Source organism: Haliotis asinina, chromosome 12, assembly GCF_037392515.1.
Source record: "Haliotis asinina isolate JCU_RB_2024 chromosome 12, JCU_Hal_asi_v2, whole genome shotgun sequence".
Classification (NCBI taxonomy): domain Eukaryota; kingdom Metazoa; phylum Mollusca; class Gastropoda; order Lepetellida; family Haliotidae; genus Haliotis; species Haliotis asinina.
In genome coordinates, this window is record NC_090291.1 from 32,871,720 (window position 1) to 32,892,674 (window position 20,955).

Below are 20,955 nucleotides of genomic sequence, written 5' to 3' on the forward strand. Positions count from 1 at the left end.
GAAAAATAATGTGTTTACTGAGATATTAAGTGAGCACTGACCAATCTGTGTAATCATCAGTCTCCTTCTCAATAGCTCTGGCCTTTCATGTGATTCACTCATTTTAATTAAATATGACATCAGTAAACTACTATCTGTATTCAGGAATGATGGCAGAATGTAGTGTATAATACCCATTTAGTCCTGACCATAATCAACAGGATGTCCTTCATTATCACACGTCAAGCTCCTGCATGAGGTAAAAAAACAACTGACAAATGTGCATCATTAACAAGAAGACACTGTCATCAATATCCCCCGCATTACCAATTAGGTGTCAAATTTGGTGAAGAAATACTGAATGGTTTTAGAGTTCATCTCCGGAAAAGATAAATGTGCCTGGACGAATGGGGTGCATTCTAATACCCTCCGCAAAACGTGTTGCGGGTCTGTTTTCACCTGTGATGCAGCAACAGTAGAGACTTCAGATTCCACAATTTGAGATTCCACCGCCATTAATCGATCTTTTGGCATGGGAGTTGATGTAGCTGAAGGGCCTTGTTTGGAGAACTTTGCAGCCATGCGGTTCTTGGGGACAGGGGAAGACACAAGTTTCTCTGGAGGTTCATCAGGAGCGTAATCCGTCTACAAACATCCAAGCATAGTGTCTCATGTCAAAGGGAGGTAACTGATACATATCAATAACCATACATGAGGATGCCAATCCAGAAGTATACAGATAATTAGATGTTTTACCATGCAGTTGGCCATATTGCTGATGCCACAAGAATTATGTGGTAGGTATCATGGAGGATGCAGAGGAAAGTAGGGTTGCAACGATTCATCAAGATCTTGATTCAATTAGACATTTGATATTGGATCCTTGATTTGATTCCTCATACAAGTATAAACACCAGATTTAATTTAACTCTCAGAGCCAGCCTTTTAAGCATGAAATTCATCGTCAAGTTTGTGATGTTTACTAACAAGAACCTTTATTGGATATGTCAGGGCTCGAATCTCAAGCTGGGCATCAAAGCTATGTTCTGTCTGTGTGGAAATAATTTAAATAGGTATTCAAATATCAAAATAGTGATAATGGTTATCAAAACTCAAAACTAGCTGCCAATGCATCTATAAGCACTCTCACTCCCACACTTACTCAGTGAGTCACTCAAAGAGAAAAAGCCTATTCTTTGTGAAATAGTTTAAAAGTATATCCAAGCACATTGCTCTTGTTCATTCAATTCCCTTGATCACTTGGATAAAGAAAATAAAGACATTTGTCAAAAAGAAAAGAAAACTATTCCAGCATACCGCTTGTGGTGATTTCACAGGCATCTTCGGGGGAATGTAAGTGTACTGCCAGCGTAGTTCCATGTTGATGCAGCCGTTAGTCTTGCCATCTGGCCGCTTCAGTTCAAACACTCCTGAGACACCCTTGTCATGAGCCAGAGGAATGAGGGGAATCTGAGCGATGCCCATGTAGGCTGTGTCCTCAGGGTCAGTATCGTCAAACACGTACACGGACAGATGCTGTAGGGAGCAGAACATTTAGTAACCTGTATTTCTGTCTGGAATACAACAGTAGCAACAATAATGGGAATCTGTAATGTCACTTTAACTAAATTCACTTTAGTTACATCATCTGTGATCAGGCATGACACACAAGACTGAGTGAGTTGAGTTTTATGCTGCACTCAGCAATATTCCAGCTATATGGTGGCGGTCTGTAAATAATCGGGCCTGGACCAGGTAATGCAGTGATCAACAGCATGAGCATCAATCTGCACAATTGGGAACAGAGCACGTGTCAACGAAGTCAGTGAGTCTGACTACCCAATCCTGTTAGTCGCCTCTTACAACAAGCATAGTCTTTATGGCAAGTATGGGTTGCTGAAGACCTATTCTACCCTGGACTTTCACGGGTCATTACAAGACCAAAGGTGGAGATCCCTGTCGCTTCAAAGTCTCATGACTGGCCACATGATTGTACACATCAATGCAACTTCACAATCGTACATTATTATCACTACAATAAATGGATCCCTGTTTACATGATTTTTATCCTCAGCTCTTTGGGGATCATACAACCCAAGATGGATTACAGTTACCTTACGACACCATCCAACCAGCATTATGCAATAATGCCACAACTGTTAGTAAATATGTGCATATGACAGCTTCACAGATTTCTGACTCTATTTGAAAGCTTTTACAAAATGCTGTAAGATTTGTCCAAATATATAACCCCCAAAGGAGATGACACAACATAAGCTATCATTAATACCTACCATATTATAGAACAGTGTAAACAATGATCGTTTGTTTCTAAATCCACATTTGACAATATTCTGGGTGTATAGAAACCAGTGATTGACATAATGAGCATTGGTTTATGCAACTGGGATACAATGGCATTTAAGTCACCAAGTTTGATCACCTAATTCATTTAGCAGCATCTAGTGACAAGTGTAAATTGTTTGGAATCTTTAGCTTTACCCAAAACTCTAAGATTGGCAAGACATCATGCACAGAAGATGTTCACATAACAGGAACATTACAAAGCAGATGAAACAGTGACATAATGAAAACTATAAATATTCTTGATACAGTTATTAACGTACCACAGTTCTGAGATACTGGTCCAGATCACTAGTCATGGGTACAGGGTATGTCTTGTGGTCATTAAACTCAGGGTTGTTTGTGCTGGGTAGAATCACTGAGTCATGATCATCGAAATCGAAAAACTTGTACACACAGTAAGGAGATGGCTGCACATCTGAAAAATCAATGACTATTTGTTCTTAGCTGGACCTCAAGTCATATCATTAAGGTTCAAATGACAAAAAAGCTAAGTTTTTATATATGTATGGGATATTTTGGTCTGGATCTCATAGTCACCATACATTATTTAGCGTGAGTTTGCTTTTACGTCACTTTAGAAATATTACAGCAAAATTGCAGTGGGTGACACCAGTATGGCCTTCACATTTTGTACCCATGTGGGGAAACGAACCCAGGTCTTTGATATGACAAGCTGTAATGATTTAAATATTAGGCCATCCCACTCTCAAAGAGTTCTTTTCCAAAAGAACTGATGGACTGCAAGGAATTACAGATTATCTGTCCCCAGTGAATAATTCCTGAATCTGGGTGAAAGATTTTCATTAGTATATTGTACGGGCCATACATCCATAATTCAGAATTGTGAACAGGATCCTCCATACACTAGCAATATCCTGCATGCCGACCATAAAAGGAGGCATCATCTTGGAGAGAATATCATTGGAACAATGTCACCAAATGATGACAATGTCCTGATCAGCTGATGACATCGTCTTCAACTAATTGCAATAAAGCATTTTCATGACATCACACTGCTCTATGTGGAAACAAATGAAGTGCAACAAATGCAAAGTGAAAAGTACTATAACCAACTTTAGCTTTATGATGAGGGAGTTTATCAGCTTAGAGATCATATACTCTTAAAAAAGGTAGGGAAACCTGAACTTTGAGGTCTGGAAGAAAGAAAACCCACTGAGGAACATTGCAATGACATTAAATCTTCAACTAATTGCAATAAAGCATTTTCATGACATCACACTGCTCTATGTGGAAACAAATGAAGTGCAACAAATGCAAAGTGAAAAGTACTATAACCAACTGCATCTATAGCTTTATGATGAGGGAGTTTATCAGCTTAGAGATCATATACTCTTAAAAAAGGTAGGGAAACCTGAACTTTGAGGTCTGGAAGAAAGAAAACCCACTGAGGAACATTGCAATGACATTAAATCTTCAACTAATTGCAATAAAGCATTTTCATGACATCACACTGCTCTATGTGGAAACAAATGAAGTGCAACAAATGCAAAGTGAAAAGTACTATAACCAACTGCATCTATAGCTTTATGATGAGGGAGTTTATCAGCTTAGAGATCATATACTCTTAAAAAAGGTAGGGAAACCTGAACTTTGAGGTCTGGAAGTAAGAAAACCCACTGAGGAACATTGCAATGACATTAAATCTTCAACTAATTGCAATAAAGCATTGTCATAATCACACTGCTCTATGTGGAAACAAATGAAGTGCAACAAATGCAAAGTGAAAAGTACTATAACCAACTGCATCTATAGCTTTATGATGAGGGAGTTTATCAGCTTAGAGATCATATACTCTTAAAAAAGGTAGGGAAACCTGAACTTTGAGGTCTGGAAGAAAGAAAACCCACTGAGGAACATTGCAATGACATTAAATCTTCAACTAATTGCAATAAAGCATTTTCATGACATCACACTGCTCTATGTGGAAACAAATGAAGTGCAACAAATGCAAAGTGAAAAGTACTATAACCAACTGCATCTATAGCTTTATGATGAGGGAGTTTATCAGCTTAGAGATCATATACTCTTAAAAAAGGTAGGGAAACCTGAACTTTGAGGTCTGGAAGAAAGAAAACCCACTGAGGAACATTGCAATGACATTAAATCTTCAACTAATTGCAATAAAGCATTGTCATAATCACACTGCTCTATGTGGAAACAAATGAAGTGCAACAAATGCAAAGTGAAAAGTACTATAACCAACTGCATCTATAGCTTTATGATGAGGGAGTTTATCAGCTTAGAGATCATATACTCTTAAAAAAGGTAGGGAAACCTGAACTTTGAGGTCTGGAAGAAAGAAAACCCACTGAGGAACATTGCAATGACATTAAATCTTCAACTAATTGCAATAAAGCATTGTCATAATCACACTGCTCTATGTGGTAACAAATGAACTGCAACAAATGCAAAGTGAAAAGTACTATAACCAACTTTAGCTTTATGATGAGGGAGTTTATCAGCTTAGAGATCATATACTCTTAAAAAAGGTAGGGAAACCTGAACTTTGAGGTCTGGAAGAAAGAAAACCCACTGAGGAACATTGCAATGACATTAAATCTTCAACTAATTGCAATAAAGCATTTTCATGACATCACACTGCTCTATGTGGAAACAAATGAAGTGCAACAAATGCAAAGTGAAAAGTACTATAACCAACTGCATCTATAGCTTTATGATGAGGGAGTTTATCAGCTTAGAGATCATATACTCTTAAAAAAGGTAGGGAAACCTGAACTTTGAGGTCTGGAAGTAAGAAAACCCACTGAGGAACATTGCAATGACATTAAATCTTCAACTAATTGCAATAAAGCATTGTCATAATCACACTGCTCTATGTGGAAACAAATGAAGTGCAACAAATGCAAAGTGAAAAGTACTATAACCAACTGCATCTATAGCTTTATGATGAGGGAGTTTATCAGCTTAGAGATCATATACTCTTAAAAAAGGTAGGGAAACCTGAACTTTGAGGTCTGGAAGAAAGAAAACCCACTGAGGAACATTGCAATGACATTAAATCTTCAACTAATTGCAATAAAGCATTTTCATGACATCACACTGCTCTATGTGGAAACAAATGAAGTGCAACAAATGCAAAGTGAAAAGTACTATAACCAACTGCATCTATAGCTTTATGATGAGGGAGTTTATCAGCTTAGAGATCATATACTCTTAAAAAAGGTAGGGAAACCTGAACTTTGAGGTCTGGAAGAAAGAAAACCCACTGAGGAACATTGCAATGACATTAAATCTTCAACTAATTGCAATAAAGCATTGTCATAATCACACTGCTCTATGTGGAAACAAATGAAGTGCAACAAATGCAAAGTGAAAAGTACTATAACCAACTGCATCTATAGCTTTATGATGAGGGAGTTTATCAGCTTAGAGATCATATACTCTTAAAAAAGGTAGGGAAACCTGAACTTTGAGGTCTGGAAGAAAGAAAACCCACTGAGGAACATTGCAATGACATTAAATCTTCAACTAATTGCAATAAAGCATTGTCATAATCACACTGCTCTATGTGGTAACAAATGAAGTGCAACAAATGCATAGTCAGAAGTACTGTCAACAACTATATCTCTATCCTTGAGGACATCATACTGATGAACAATACAATGATGCTTACTCAACACACTAATTCCTCAACTATACAATCATAAAATTAGTACCAACAACAACAGCTCTGTTCACAACCAAACCTTGACAGACAGCAGCCAGCCATGACTTTACAAAGTTTACAAAACTTACTCTTCCTGCGAGACTTGATGCCCGTGCACTTGGAGATCTTGATATGCAGCTCGTTTACATTATCCATTGGGCGTTGAGCTGCTTGTTCATCCAGGGCCTGTAGAGCGTGCTGTGTGGCGTGCTGGTTGGTGGTGATATAACCAAGGGCCTTGGTCCTCTCCTGGAACATGTGAGCAGGTGAGATGGGATTAAAGCTGCTTGGACAGTACTTTCATTGTGTTACAGTCTAAAGTGAGGGGGAAGCACAAATAACTGTAGATTCTAAATGTTAACCTCTAAGGTCAAAATCCTCAGGCAAGAATTTATTACTGATAAACTATCAATCATAATCAACGTAAATTTGGGATTAAACCCCAAGATCATAGGATTGTGGTAGATCAGGTGGGGAAAAACTTTGCATAGTGAATGCTGGAGCCTTAGATGACAGGGTCAGAATTGCTATATACTTAGCAAAATGAAGTAGGGCAGGTTTTAATCACATAGATCATAATTCTTAAATTAGGTTCCTTTAATTGTTTGATAAGTTTCAGACCCTTCACCACAAAATCCTTTAAACTATTGCCTGTTGATGAAGTTACAAGTGACATTCTAAATGGCATTACTGCACAGAGATGTTGAGAATAACATCCAGACATGTTGAGAACCTACCTTGTAGAGACGCAGGGCCTGGTCCATGGGGACCCTTAGTCTCACCCAGTAGTCTACAGTTCCAAACCCAATTCCATTGATGCCTTCACCCACACCTGGTGGAAAGATGACAGAACATACATGTGTCAATGCTCTCAGTTCTAGAAGATAACAGAAAGGTTGTTAATAAAACCACAATACTAATGCCAAGATTGAGAATCTGGTTGTTCCTGTGAGCAGCTGCCATCATGACATCATCTTAGAAATGGCTGTTCTAAAATGGCCACTGGGTAAATGTTTTGGCTTCAAGTTTCATTGATTTATCATCTGTTGCTGAAGATGGGTTGCACTTGGGACAAGCTACCCATCAAATTACACATGGTAGAAAATATCAATAGACAGAAAAGAAGCATAAAAACAATGTTTTAATGGGGCTTCCAGTGAAAACTGACTTCGACTATATAGTCTAATCCTGCAAAGATCCAGGTTAAATTTGGTCTTCGGCAACCTTTTTAGTTGTAAGAAGTGACTTATAGGATCAGCTGGTCAGGCTCACTGACTTGGTTGACACATGTCATTATATCCCAAACTGCACAGACTGTCCATGATGCCAATCACTGGACAGTCTAACCTGGACTTGATTATTTACCAAACGCAGCCATGTAGCTGTACTATTGCTGAATGTGGTGTTAAACAAAACAATGGCGTAACCTGCACAGGTTTAGTCCACCTTGACAATGATCACCAGATTACACTGCATATTCGTAAATCCCATATTGTCAAAAAATTTTAAAAATAATCAGGCAGACTTGTTTTCATGATTACAGGAAGTATATAAAATATTCCCAATACGTATCAGTGGGCTTTATCTGAACACGCACACTGACACAACACTCAACCCTCGTAATCCATTATGATAATACGTGACCTTACAGTCGTTTCACTTACCTGTGAAAGTGGCTGTGCCATGTATGCGGCCATGGGGCTTGTCAAATATGTCTCTGAAGACAAGCTGGCAAACTGCCAGTGTCTGGAAGTCCTGGCCAAATGACTGGTGCAGCTCCAGAGTACAGGAGTCCTGCAATACAAAACCTGTAGGGTTAGTTGGTGGACAGGACAACACTCTCTTCCACACACACCATCAACTTTGGAGATTTATCACTAGGATGTAGACTGACCTGTGCGAGAGGTAGAGAAGGTATAGGAGGGTGTTGAGGTGGCGTGTATAGGAGGATGTTGAGGTGGCGTGTATAGGAGGATGTTGAGGTGGCGTGTATAGGAGGATGTTGTATAGGAGGGTGTTGAGGTGGCGGGTATAGGAGGATGTTGTATAGGAGGGTGTTGAGGTGGCGGGTATAGGAGGATGTTGAGGTGGCGTGTATAGAAGGATGTTGAGGTGGCGTGTATAGAAGGATGTTGAGGTGGCGTGTATAGGAGGATGTTGTATAGGAGGGTGTTGAGGTGGCGGGTATAGGAGGGTGTTGAGGTGGCGTGTATAGAAGGATGTTGAGGTGGCGTGTATAGAAGGATGTTGAGGTGGCGTGTATAGGAGGATGTTGTATAGGAGGGTGTTGAGGTGGCGGGTATAGGAGGGTGTTGAGGTGGCAAGTTCTTTTTCTTTTCGTTGATGACACAATTAACACACAAACATTCATTTATACTTCGGTGAAAGTGGTTGTTGTTGTTTTGTTCCCTCAATGGCCTTACATTATATTTCTCTGCATATCTTACCACACTAACTCTTCCATAGAAACTGGAGGTATTGATGTGAAGATTGGTTAATGGCACAGGTGTCTAAAAACCGATTGCCAGTTCTGTCAGACAGTTATTGATGCACTGAAGTCAAGGGTACGTAATTACTATCAAAAATTACCTTTTGTAAATAATGTAAGAAGAAGTCATCCACTTTGACAACATACTGGGAAGTGAAGTTGTACTCAGATCTGTAACAGAAAGCCATTGTATCATCATGAGCTGTTCACCAAACAAACAATCAGGGCGAACTGGAAAGAAATTCCTAATTCAGAATTGCACCATAAATAACAAATGACCAACACCCATGAAGATTTGGGATCAAATTGATCTTGACAGAAGAGGTGACTCATAAGATAGGGTGGTCAGACTCGCTGACTTGGTTGAAATACATCATTGTTTCCCAGTTGTCTAGATTGATGCTTGTGCTGTCAGTCACTGGATTGTCTGGTCGAGACTTGGTTATTTACAGATGGTTGCCATGTAGCCAGAACATTAAACAACAAACAAACAAACAAATCTTACCTTGGACCCCTGACAACTGGCGTGGACTGAATCTCAAACTCGAAGAACTCCCATGTGCAGAATATCGAAGGTTCTTCATCTCCAAGGGCACGTATCGCATCATTAGACAAGTTCACCTGTTACAGCAAGGAAGCAGATTCTCAAACAAATCTCTCCAGAAAACAACTTTCAAGTTTGTCATGTAGAAGTATGATTATCATCCTCTCTCTCTATAATTAAATCACTTTCCAGATCTGAATAAATTTTGGCTTCATTTTCACATTCTGTCACTTAACCATAAAAGTGGTAATGATTCAGTGAGCCCATAAAGTTACCTCAACTTGGATGAAATTAAACCAACTTGAGTGCAAAAGGTTTCAGTGTAGCATATTGTTGGTAACATGACAAAACAAATTTGTCTTCCTGATCTTGTTACATTATTTAAATGTGTGACTCACCTTGCTGATATGTATTTCAAATAGATTCTGTCCCCTCTCCAGATGAATCGTCTCATCAAAGTCTATTGTTGACTCCTCCTGAATAAGGACAAAAGCCATGAGTTGATGCATACAATTTTCAAACGCTACATTTGATCACTACAACTTCTGTTTCCCCTCATCAAGAAAAACTGCTCAATTACTTCTCGACCTTACAGTTTTACAATGGAGCTGGGTGCTGTTGTACAAAAGTTCCTCAGCACAACGAGTCATAAGTCTATGTTGTAAGAGCACTACAGTCACCTCACTGCTGATACTACTTCTCTGCACCCAGTGAGTTGGCTGGCTTTTGTTCAACAACCTACTCAGCAATATTACAGCTATATGGCAGCAGTCTGTAAATAATCCTGGCTGAACGAGACAATCCAGTGATCAACAACATGAACACTGATCTACACAACAGTGGGATATGATGACATCAACCAAGTTGGCAAGCGTGACCACCTGATCCCATTGGTCGCCTCTCATGACAAGTACGGTTTGCTGAAGACCATTACCAACGTGGATCTACACGTGTCCCCCTACCAAGAGACACTGTTCACTATCTTCTTGATTTTACAGTGGATGCTGCTGGGTGCTGTTGTATAAGGTAAGGAGTTACAGACACCTTACTGCTCAGAATGCTTTATACAACCTCACCCTCGCATATGTCATAACTTCAGCAAAAATCCAGTGTCTGTTGTAGCTCTGACTGGGAATTTCTAAAAGATAGTAGGTTAGTAAAGACTCACATCTTCAGTTGGTGGCATGATCTTGTATTGTCGGGTTCCATAAGCAACATCACGCAGCTGGGCTTCCAGTTTCTGAAATATATCCACAAACCATGAAGATGCTTGACACAAAACCTCAAAATTGACAAAAGTCACCTAACAAAATCAAAAGAGCATTTGAATCATATCACATAAAACATACAATAGAGTTGTAAAAATGCATCAAGGTCACGATACAACAGGCAGAGATTGGAAAATCAGATTGCCCAATGCCCGTGACAAGTCAGTTTTCATTTTGGGCAAATCAAAATAATGACATCTTGCTTATCTGTGGGCTACTAGATAATTTCCACTTATGCTTTCAAACTGCAAATAGAGTTGGAGTTCACATCATATCTTCCAAAAATGTAGTTCTTAAATTTTGAAGTGATAATATAGCAGAGTTTTTTTTCTTTGCTATTTATCACTTCTTGACAAAAAGTCCTGAAACCGTAGAAGGTAACAGAACCTTTGGTCATCATCAGCAGGAATCATTGTAGACCACCTCACACTGAAATGGTTGGACAGAATGACATTTTATTACATACGAGAGCGAACATAGCAGGGTCCATATTTTTTCATGAGATGCCCTAAGGCAAAATAACACTTTGTGATGGTGACATGATGTCATGAACAATGCTATGATTTCATGTTTCTTTTGTCATGTTCCATTTTAAATACAGTGATCGCGGGCAGCAAGCCCGAGGTTGAAAGTAGATTTGGGTTTCCTCAATTTGATGACTTTGGTGATAAACAGAACATTATATTTGTGCCCATATCATACTAAGTTTATGACACTCGCTCTCGTTTGGGAATTACCAACATTTTGGCACTCATGTCATAAACATAGTATGACATGGGCACTCATATAATATACTCTATATGTGCATCTTTGCACAGTGATTGATCATTCTATCACAGTCATTAAGATAGGCCTGGCTTATTCCACATCACTAAACGTCTCATTAGTACCACAGGCCATGGAGCCAGACATACCCAAAAAAATTTGCCACTTGTCCCAGTCATTACCTTTATTCTAGCCTGACGTATGTCGAGAAGTCTAGCATACTCATCCAGCTTCATCTCATACTCCTTCTTCACGTCAGCCATCTTACCAGCTGACATCTCCACCTGACAAAGACAATGATTTTCATACAAGACCCATACTGAAACATTTGACTAATGAGTGAAAATACAAAAATATGTGCAGTCCATTGTCAGTGCTTTCAGAGTCACAGTACATTCACAGTTAAAACATACAAACAATATCCAGTGTAGCTGTATTGTGTCTATACTGATGTACATATTGCCAAGCTGAGAATATGCAGTCAGACAAGTCATAAGTTGTCAAGCAAGGTACAGGTTGCCAAGAAAGGTACATGTTGCCCTGTGAGGAACATGTTGTCAGGGAAGGTACATGTCAAGCAAAGTTCATGTTGTCATAGTAGGAACATGTTTTCAAGCAAGGAACATGTTGTAAAGTAAGGTACCAATGGTCACATGAGGAACATGTTGTCAGGCAAGGAACACGTTTTCAAGCAAGGAATATACTGTCAAGTATGGAACATATTTTCAAGCATGGAACATGTTGTCAAGTGAGAAGCATGTTGTCAAGCAAGATACATGTTGTCACATGAGGGACATGTTGTAAAGTAAGGATAATGTTGTCAAGTGATGAACATGTCAAGTAAGGTACATGCTGTCAAGTGAGAAACATGTTGTCAAGTAAGGTACAGGTTGTAAAGCAATGTACATGTCAAACAGAGTGCACATTTTTCAAACAACATGCAAGTTGTCACACAAGGTACAAGTTGTCAGACAATGTAGAGACTGGCATTCAAGGAACATTACTGTGTAAGTACAGCATTCGCAGCTCTCAGCACTCAATGGAAAGTAAAATGAAGGACCAATAAAATCCTTGAAAAAATATCATGTATTGCTTACTTCAGTCTGGTAGTCCTTGTTGATCTTGTGCTGGACCATCAGCATGTTGCGGGTCTTCTCCAGCTCATGGACAGTCTCTGCGTACTCAGCCTGGAGGTCCAGAAGCTGCTTATGGTAGTCTGGAGAATACGTCACACTAGACAATGACATGCTGTAGGCACAATTACTGTTTTCATAGGATGACACTGATACACATTTATATACATTTCTTGAAATTATCTTGCCTCCCATCTCTTAGCATTAACCACCTGAGTTGCATTTCCTTTGCTGTTTAGTATATATGCTTTGTCCAATTTGTTTTGTTTTGTGGTCATAAACAAATTATGTAACCATAACAACATAATGAACGACAATTCCTAAAAAAACATCAATGCATCTCATTAGCAATAGGTATAAAGAGTAGCTTCCTGACCTTTGGTCATCTCATTGTCCACCTGCTGGAGGAAGTCCGGCTGTGGCATTGCCTTCTGTTTCTTCTGCTTGACTATCACCAGGGCCTCCTCCATCTCTGTGAAATCTACAGCACTTTCCTGCACAGGAACTCACTTAGTTGGTACTATGTACAGCATATTGTGCTTACTGATGTCTAAGTTCTACATAATCCTTAAAAATCAGATACTATTTCAGACTAAAAGTGAATAAGTTAACCCATGTCACTGTTGTCTTCAAGAGGCAAGAATACTAGGCTGTCATATAGGCTTGTCCTGACAAAGTGTTCCTGCATGTCAGATTTATGTGGAAGGTTTGGTTGCAGAAGTACAGATGAAAGAGTGAGTGATTGAGTATGTTGAGCATGGTTTTCAGGGATGTAGCTACCATTAGGAAAAAAAGTCTGGGCTTACACATGATTGTTGCTGAAAAGTTGGCCAAGCACTCTATACCATTGAATATAAAGCTTTGCAATCTATCAGGCTTACATGCCCCCCCCCCCCAAAAAAAAAAAAATGTGGCTTGCGCCTGGTTTTATGCTACTTCTAACAATATTTTAGCAATAAAACAGTGGGGGGACACCACAAATGGGCTTGACACATTTTGGACCCAAGTGGGAATCAAACCTGGGACCTCACTTAAACAACTAGACTACCCCAACACTCACAGATGAAAGGAATCTTGAGACAGTATGTATTTAGGAAATAGCCACTAGCAAGGGCCTGATCCTGACAAGACAAAGGAAAATTTGGGATAGATCCTGAGATGGGTAAGGGATGCAACTTTGCACACTAAATTACTACACTTTGAGTCAACAGAACATTTCTTCCAGCATAATTCAGCCACATGACTGGGCTTTACACACTGTACTCATATATGGAGGATAGAATCATTCAGTATAACAAGCAAAGCTTAAAAACCAAGCCACTGTTCCTTAATCAATGAAGATGGCTGCATACCTTGGTGAAGAATTTCATTTTTTCCTCCAGGTCGTCATACTGTTCCTTGATCTGGAAGTACTTTACCTGCAGCTCCTGGAACTCACGCGCTAGCTTCTCGTTCTCATCTGGAACATATATGCAGGGTGTGGAATAAACTCAGCAGCTTCCAGAGTCAAAATACACTTGCAATACAGATCAGACGGATGGTTAAAATATATCCCTCGTACCTCTACATGCTGAAGGGACCACATGTAAATCGCATATTGTAGGATATGAAATGGAATGGCAATGGAACTTTTGCAAAGATTTATAGTTGAGACAACATTTTGATACATGTTCTTGACAACCCAAAAAATTGCTAGGCATCAGTCCCTCCCTTTCTATGTTATGCACTATATAACTTTTGGAAACATTTTCATATGTCACTCGTATCATTTCAATAAATGCAAAAATACCACAAAGATGTGGTTGAAAACTGTCAAAAGACCACAGAACATTAATCCAGAAATACTTGATTTAAAAAAGCAAAACAAAAACCTTACCCCTCTCCATTGCATATTTATCAATGATGCCCCCTTTCTCTCCAAGGTCAGCCTTGAGTGTGGCCTCAAGCTGTGCAATCTGCACTTTAAGGGCATTCTCCCGCTGTCTCCATTCACGCTCTCTCTCAAGATCAAAAGCACTGTAATAATGTACAAAGTCAGCTTAACATACTCTAAAGACACTTTTAGAAAGCATAATTCACAGCAGAAGACGGGTTTGGGATATTTTGATAGAAAACCTCAAATGAGCCTCAGATTTGATCCATCAAACAGAAACTTGTGGTAAAGTTTGAGTATCATGAATTACATACCTATGTATATGACTACTTGCTAATGTTAAAGTATTGGAGTTGTGATCATCTTAGAGCCTTCATATGACTGAAGATTATCCTAACACATGCATTGCAACATCTTCTGACAAACAGATATCATTACATGTGTCTTTGAATGAAAAGTCAGAATTCTTGATAGTTTGTAAATGACCCTACCTGCTAACAAGCTTTTCGTTTGCTTCTTTCAAGATTTGGCTTTCCTTCTGCAGGTCAGACACCTGCTCTTCAAGCTGTTAAAAGAAACAGTGAACACTCCTCATTCAAGTTATCCATGAACGAATACAGGCCATCTAACGCCACAGTGAGCAATATTCCAGTTATATCATGTGACTGTTTTGCAGGGAAAGTACACAAGGGAGGCAACTCATGGGTGAGTGTACTGTTACGTCCTCTTCAAAGGAACTACAAAGGATTTCAAGAGTTGACTATCATTCGCATAAAAGAAGGAGAAAAGCATAATACGCATGAGTCAGGATAGGAAAACTACTCAGTTATATCAAGATAGCTTTGAAATAATAAAGTCTGGAGCGGGGCAAACCAGTGGGTAATAGTATAAGCAACAATTCATGCCATCAGGCCACCATAACAGATCACTGGTTGAATCACAGAAACTTTATGTGGGAGGAAAGTCAATGTGATGTAGGCCTTGTATATTTATTACTTTTATGAAACGCAGAGGCACTGGCGCAGACAAACCTTGAAACATAATCATCGGGATTCAAACCAACAATCATAGGTTGCTGTCATGCCCAAGGGACAGAACTACTTGCCTCCCACCGCCTTATGCTATTAAAAGACACACTGTACCCAGTATACTCATGTTTGCTGATGTTAGTACTGATCAGACACTGAGAGGTCACCTACCTCCACCACTTTTCTCTGATTGGCTGAATTGTACTTGAGTTCGTTCTGCAGAGTAAGGCTCTTGTTTTCTTCATCCTTTAGCTTCATGTTCAGCTCCTCCATCTTCATCAGCACCTGGTCATGGTTCATCTTTATCACACGAGTGTTCTGGGGAAAAGACAGACGTAAGAGTTATTATTGCTTTGATAAGGATCATTCAATCTCGAGATAGCCACGAGATATAGAAATGAAATATATCATTTGTAGGTAACAGAAACTGTGCCATCAGTACAACAACAATTTGAATTTACAACCCTAGTTTCTGTGATTCAGATGCAGATACTGCCGTATCTCATTAATGAGTTCATGGGTTTTTGTAATCCAATAAGATGATTTTAAACATCATTAAACCTGAAATAGATATCAAACATGCATGTTATTGTCAGAGGAGATTGAAATAATACAGGTAACTAAGACTATTTTTGGATATAATAGGGTAACACCTCCTCCAATGGTCCTCTGACTATGCTTGTCGTAAGAGGCAACTGCCGGATTGGTAGGTCAGGCTGGCTGAATTGGTTAACATATGTCATTGGTTCCCAATTGTGCAGATCGATGCTCATGTTGTTGATCACTGGACTGTCTGGTCCAGACTCAATTAATTACAGGCCGCCACCATATAGCTGGAATATTGCTGAGTGCGGCATAAAACTAAACTCACTCACTCACCTCCTCCAATGATGAGTACTTGTCTTGGATGGCTGTCAGACGAGTTGATTTCTCCTTCACTTCCCGTTGGAGACGGATCATATCAATGTTCTCTTGTAGGTTGACTCTGTAAGACATTTAATTTTCATAGTAGTATTTGAAACTAAGAAAAATAAAATGGTATTTAGGCATACAAGCTCCGTATTTTCATATCAGACGTGAAAACATATCTTACTTTTGTTCAGCAGTAATTTGCTGCTTGATCTTCAGAATATCTTCTTCAAATTCTGATTCCCTCATACGATTCTGAAGAAAACAAACAGTACTAGATGAGAAATCAATAAACAAATAATTCCATATATGAAATGATATAATAATGTTAAACTTAATTCTACTTGATCTGAATGGTGCAGTTAAACACACAACTCGTCAAGTCATAACCATGTTCCTGGGTCTAACACCACTAACCTGTTCTTTCAGACTTTCGATTTCAAGTTCATAAACATTGATTCGTTCTTGTAGCTCATTCACATAGAGTTGTCTGAAATAGAATGAAGTGATAAAGATTGTGACTGGTGTCATGGGTGGAGAAAATACTGTCATAAGTATTGTAAGATGTGTTTATGGACATCATATGTTAGTAGACGACAGTTTTCTCGCACTGTTACAACAAATGTTCTGAAGCATCTGTAAACCCTTAACCATGAAATGAGGCTATATGTTAATGACTGACATGGGAAGTAGGATTTGGAGTTGTGACAATATAGAAAATTCATGATTCATGATTGCGATATCTTGAAACAATACGATACGATTCGATTCACATCATGATATGCTTTCTTTAGTTATTTTCTTTAAAAACATATATTTTGATATAAAGTGACAGTGTAAATTTTGACATAACGGTCGATTTCTAATGAAAATTAATAATTTCAAGGTCAGCGATATGTATCAAAATACGCAAAAAGTATCGATACATTTATCGTCCAAAAAAGTATCGCGATTATCGATACTACGATATATCGTCACAGCTCTAGGATTCATTGTATTACTGCTATCAAAGAAGATCTAACACTAAGAATCAACAACCACTTTTCATCACACACAGGTAATATTTACTTTTCATCACACACAGGTAATATTTACTTTTCATCACACACAGGTAACATTTACTTTTCATCACACACAGGTAACATTTACTTTTCATCACACACAGGTAACATTTACTTTTCATCACACACAGGTACCTCATTGTCATATTCAGGTAACACCTCATCACACAGAGGTAACACCTCATCACACACAGGTAACACCTCATCACACAGAGGTAACATCTCAGAGGTAACATTTCCTTCTTAAGACCTAGTTAACACCCAGTTTAAACACAGAGGTAACAGCTACACCCCACCTCATCAAATCAACATCAATACCAACATCAAAATATAATCAACAAAATGATTTCATCCAGATTACAATAATTCACCTCTCCAGGCTTAATATTTAATATTGAATTCACATTTCAATAATTTATGGCAAAGTGTGTGACTGTCTGCAAGATACAGAAAGTACAAAGAACTTACAGATTCCTCTTCTCATGTCTAGTTTCTTCTAACACACTGTGACCATATCTGGGGCCTGTTGGGCTGTGTGGACCTCTACAGAAGCAAACAAAAGAAAAACATGAAAGTTGGCAAAGAGATTTCTCGTCTCAAAGCGGTTTTAGTTTGTCGTTTAGCACAGTTCTTGGCAATATGATGACTTGTGTGGAAATAATTCAGCATGGATCAAATAATCCGGACAATATTGTCTACAGCTCCAACTCTTACCGTTTGCCAGTCTCCATTGGAGGTCCCATTACTCGGAGATTCTTTGTTATCCGTGGGTCAATCTGGATAGTCTGTTGTTTGGCAATACCCTAAACAGATCAAGGAAATATTTATCATTCTGCCATCCACTCCCGTCGGCTTTCAAAACAATATCTGACAAATATAACTTCATTACAACAAGATATATAGCATGTGTGTTCACTTTCAATACTAAAAACTAGTTTTTAAAAACTAGACTCACTCCAACTGATGATATTAACTTAAGTTTAATTTTCTCAACATCTGTAATGCTGCTCTATGTCAAATGAAAATCAGTTGTACGGTCTGACCTGTTTTGGTGTTTATTGTACAAGTCTGTTGCCATACCGTATTGATTCTTGACTGAACGTGATCATAAGCTGTTGGCCTTTTACTGGCAGTATTGGCTTGTTGTTTGGCCAGCATCAACTGAAACACATGACAGAATCCATGAAAAAACTGACATAAAGACACATAACTCACTGTCTACATATTCCACAGATTCACAGTTGTGAATTCTTTGATTCCTAAGAATTCCTCTGTGTTACACAGATGAACAGGTCGATGCAACTCTGAAACAACCAATGGCAGTCCTCACTGATTTGAGCAGTTTGTTAGGATAGTACTTGCCTCTCAGGTCTACCTTTAACCTTTGATACTGATGTTAGTAAAGGATTCCTTGACTTCCAAGTTCAGTTAACATTCACTTAATCACATCATGTATCTTGATCACTCTTAGGGGTGGGAGGTAACAGCATTACCTTTTCTTTAAGCTGAGCATTTTGCTTCTCGTATTCTCTCATCCTTTCATGCATCTCCTCCATCCTTTCTTCAGCTTCAATGTCACGGACCTTCTTCCCACCTTTCAATACAAAATTGGTTCAGATAAGGACAAACTTTATGGACGAACAAGTTCTTAATTTTGGATCATGTGATGTTCCGATACTGAATCTTGTATCATTGTCAAGCACGTAACAAGAATCTGTATTGAAACATCGCATCATCCAAATAAAGAGGTTGCTCACCCATAACGTTTGTCCTTATCTGATTCACCAACTGGTGATAAACTAACAGCTGGTTTAGTGATGCTGTTGACAAATAGATGTGCATACATGTGAATAGGGGTTAAGGTTGCATTCATGATTTTTGTACATCTTAAATATCTGAAATTACATTACCTATTCATGTTAACTAATTAATCAATACATTCACAGCTGATACTGCTTTAATGAAAATAGTTGAATACCCCATAAAAGCCTTACCTCCCCCTCCATCTGAATCAAGTTTTTTCTTGTCATTGACCAGTCGTAACAACTTGGTCGCCATTCTGAAGTACAATACATATATAAGCAATGTTAAAAATGAAAGAGGCTTGTGAATCCTGAGCACCACCATCATTAATAAAGACATGCATATTTAATGGGTTCAAAACAGAAAAAGAGGGGTGATTCATCCAATTAGTCACCATTCTTAATAAAGTTATACACATTAATAGTGTTCAAAATGAAAAGGGGTTCGGGAACCCCAAAATTCTTTTCATAAATATAGACATACACTTTTACAGTATTCAAATTGAAAAAGGATGGCTTATTAATCCAAGACGTCACAATTCCAAACAAGTGTTTGCCACTAATATAGCAATGACCCCTACAGCAAACATGATCAAGGCCACTTTGAAATGACTGGTGTCTATGTAATCACCCAATGTAGACAGTTGACATAATTGAAGACACTGGGTGCAATGGTTTATGAGATATCATGTTTGCATAAGTTTGAAAAGTGGTCAAAGTGTCATGGTGACCTTGAAAATAATGTTAAGGTCACCCAAATCGACTGGTGTCTGCATAATCCCCAAGTGTAAGCTGTCACCAAATATGAAGACATTGGGTACCACAGTTCTTGAGTTATCGCGTTAAGAAGAGACAAGATTACACACTATTTACATTCAAAATTAAAGGAGGTTATGCATCCCAGCAGTCTTCTCCTGTGGCAACAGAATCTGGGTCCTGACATTTTAGATTTTAACATAGTATTTAAAGCAAAGACCTATTTCTTTGCATGTGTTCTTTTGAATACTGACTGGCATGAAGACGCATAGGAATGTACTCATTATACGTTGTTCACTGGTCACGAGGGGGGCAGCGGGATGTATTGCAATGTACCACGCTCTTATGCAGGGTACATTGAAATTATCAGAAAATTCACTCAGCCAGTCAGAAAACGACATTTACGTGTGAGGTAAGATAAATTATCATGTCCACAGTCTCAAAAAAAATCCTAGAATTCCAGTAGCATGCAAAGGAACATTCAGTGTGTGAAAGTAGTCACATAAAACACAATTTACCTGAAGAAATATATGACCAACCAGTTTATCATGTGAACAGCGACACCATACGACTATGATGACACCCAAACCAACTCTTTTCATTATGTCTGTTCCATTACAAAGAAACTTATCAGTGACTAGATCAGAAAAATAAAAAAGAAGTACCATCCACTGACATATATTATTCATTAACATGAATTTTTAAATTTCATCTTTGATCTTGTGAAAAACATGCAACACATGTTTAATGAATTACAATCAAAACAATAAATATTGATGTGAAGCTTAAAGCTTGCATGATCAGTTTTCTTGAGAGAAATTTTTTGAAATTGTTAACATTATTGTACCGTTTGATCTTATCTTCTTGTTTTCTGGCATGTTTCTTCAGGATGATGTTTTCTTCATAGATCCGTAAGTACTTATCCTCCAAGACATCTCTCTCCAGCTTCGACACAGCTCGGCGTTGCAAAGCAGCCTTTTGTTCTAGAAGAGCTGGAGAGAACACAACAGCATGTTAGTTTGTGTTCTGTTGCTTAATGTCACACTGAGTAATACTCTAGCTATGTGATGGTTAATCTTTTAGACCAAGTAATACACATACTATGAAAAACAACACAAGGGTTTTATGACATGCCATCAAACAAGTACCCCAGTCTCACTGCTTGATTAAACTGCAGGAGATCAATTCTAAACATAAATCTTAAAGATGTGACATTAACACTCTTGACTAACTCCAAAACAAGCTGTTATGTGACACCTGAAATTTCAACTATTTCATAACTATTACAGCCATC

General features: G+C 38.5%; 1 protein-coding gene across 8 annotated transcripts in view; it reads right to left on the reverse strand.

Moving 5' to 3' along the window:
- LOC137257822 (protein fantom-like) overlaps positions 1–20,955 on the reverse strand; it is a 41,925-nt gene that overhangs the window by 17,155 nt on the left and 3,815 nt on the right. For all 8 annotated transcript variants that reach the window (XM_067795286.1, XM_067795283.1, XM_067795284.1 and 5 more), the window contains exons 3-28: positions 20,509–20,653; positions 19,098–19,162; positions 18,597–18,697; positions 18,184–18,264; positions 17,818–17,906; positions 17,572–17,646; positions 16,460–16,532; positions 16,227–16,297; positions 16,013–16,118; positions 15,305–15,451; positions 14,597–14,670; positions 14,109–14,248; positions 13,585–13,691; positions 12,609–12,726; positions 12,197–12,315; positions 11,282–11,383; positions 10,235–10,306; positions 9,465–9,542; positions 9,028–9,143; positions 8,624–8,693; positions 7,699–7,828; positions 6,772–6,866; positions 6,124–6,283; positions 2,607–2,761; positions 1,297–1,515; positions 439–624 (exon numbers count right to left, since the gene is read on the reverse strand). In XM_067795286.1, coding sequence (XP_067651387.1) covers positions 439–624; positions 1,297–1,515; positions 2,607–2,761; positions 6,124–6,283; positions 6,772–6,866; positions 7,699–7,828; positions 8,624–8,693; positions 9,028–9,143; positions 9,465–9,542; positions 10,235–10,306; positions 11,282–11,383; positions 12,197–12,315; positions 12,609–12,726; positions 13,585–13,691; positions 14,109–14,248; positions 14,597–14,670; positions 15,305–15,451; positions 16,013–16,118; positions 16,227–16,297; positions 16,460–16,532; positions 17,572–17,646; positions 17,818–17,906; positions 18,184–18,264; positions 18,597–18,697; positions 19,098–19,162; positions 20,509–20,653 — 2,894 coding nt within the window. The remainder of the gene's footprint in view (positions 1–438; positions 625–1,296; positions 1,516–2,606; positions 2,762–6,123; positions 6,284–6,771; positions 6,867–7,698; positions 7,829–8,623; positions 8,694–9,027; positions 9,144–9,464; positions 9,543–10,234; positions 10,307–11,281; positions 11,384–12,196; positions 12,316–12,608; positions 12,727–13,584; positions 13,692–14,108; positions 14,249–14,596; positions 14,671–15,304; positions 15,452–16,012; positions 16,119–16,226; positions 16,298–16,459; positions 16,533–17,571; positions 17,647–17,817; positions 17,907–18,183; positions 18,265–18,596; positions 18,698–19,097; positions 19,163–20,508; positions 20,654–20,955) is intronic.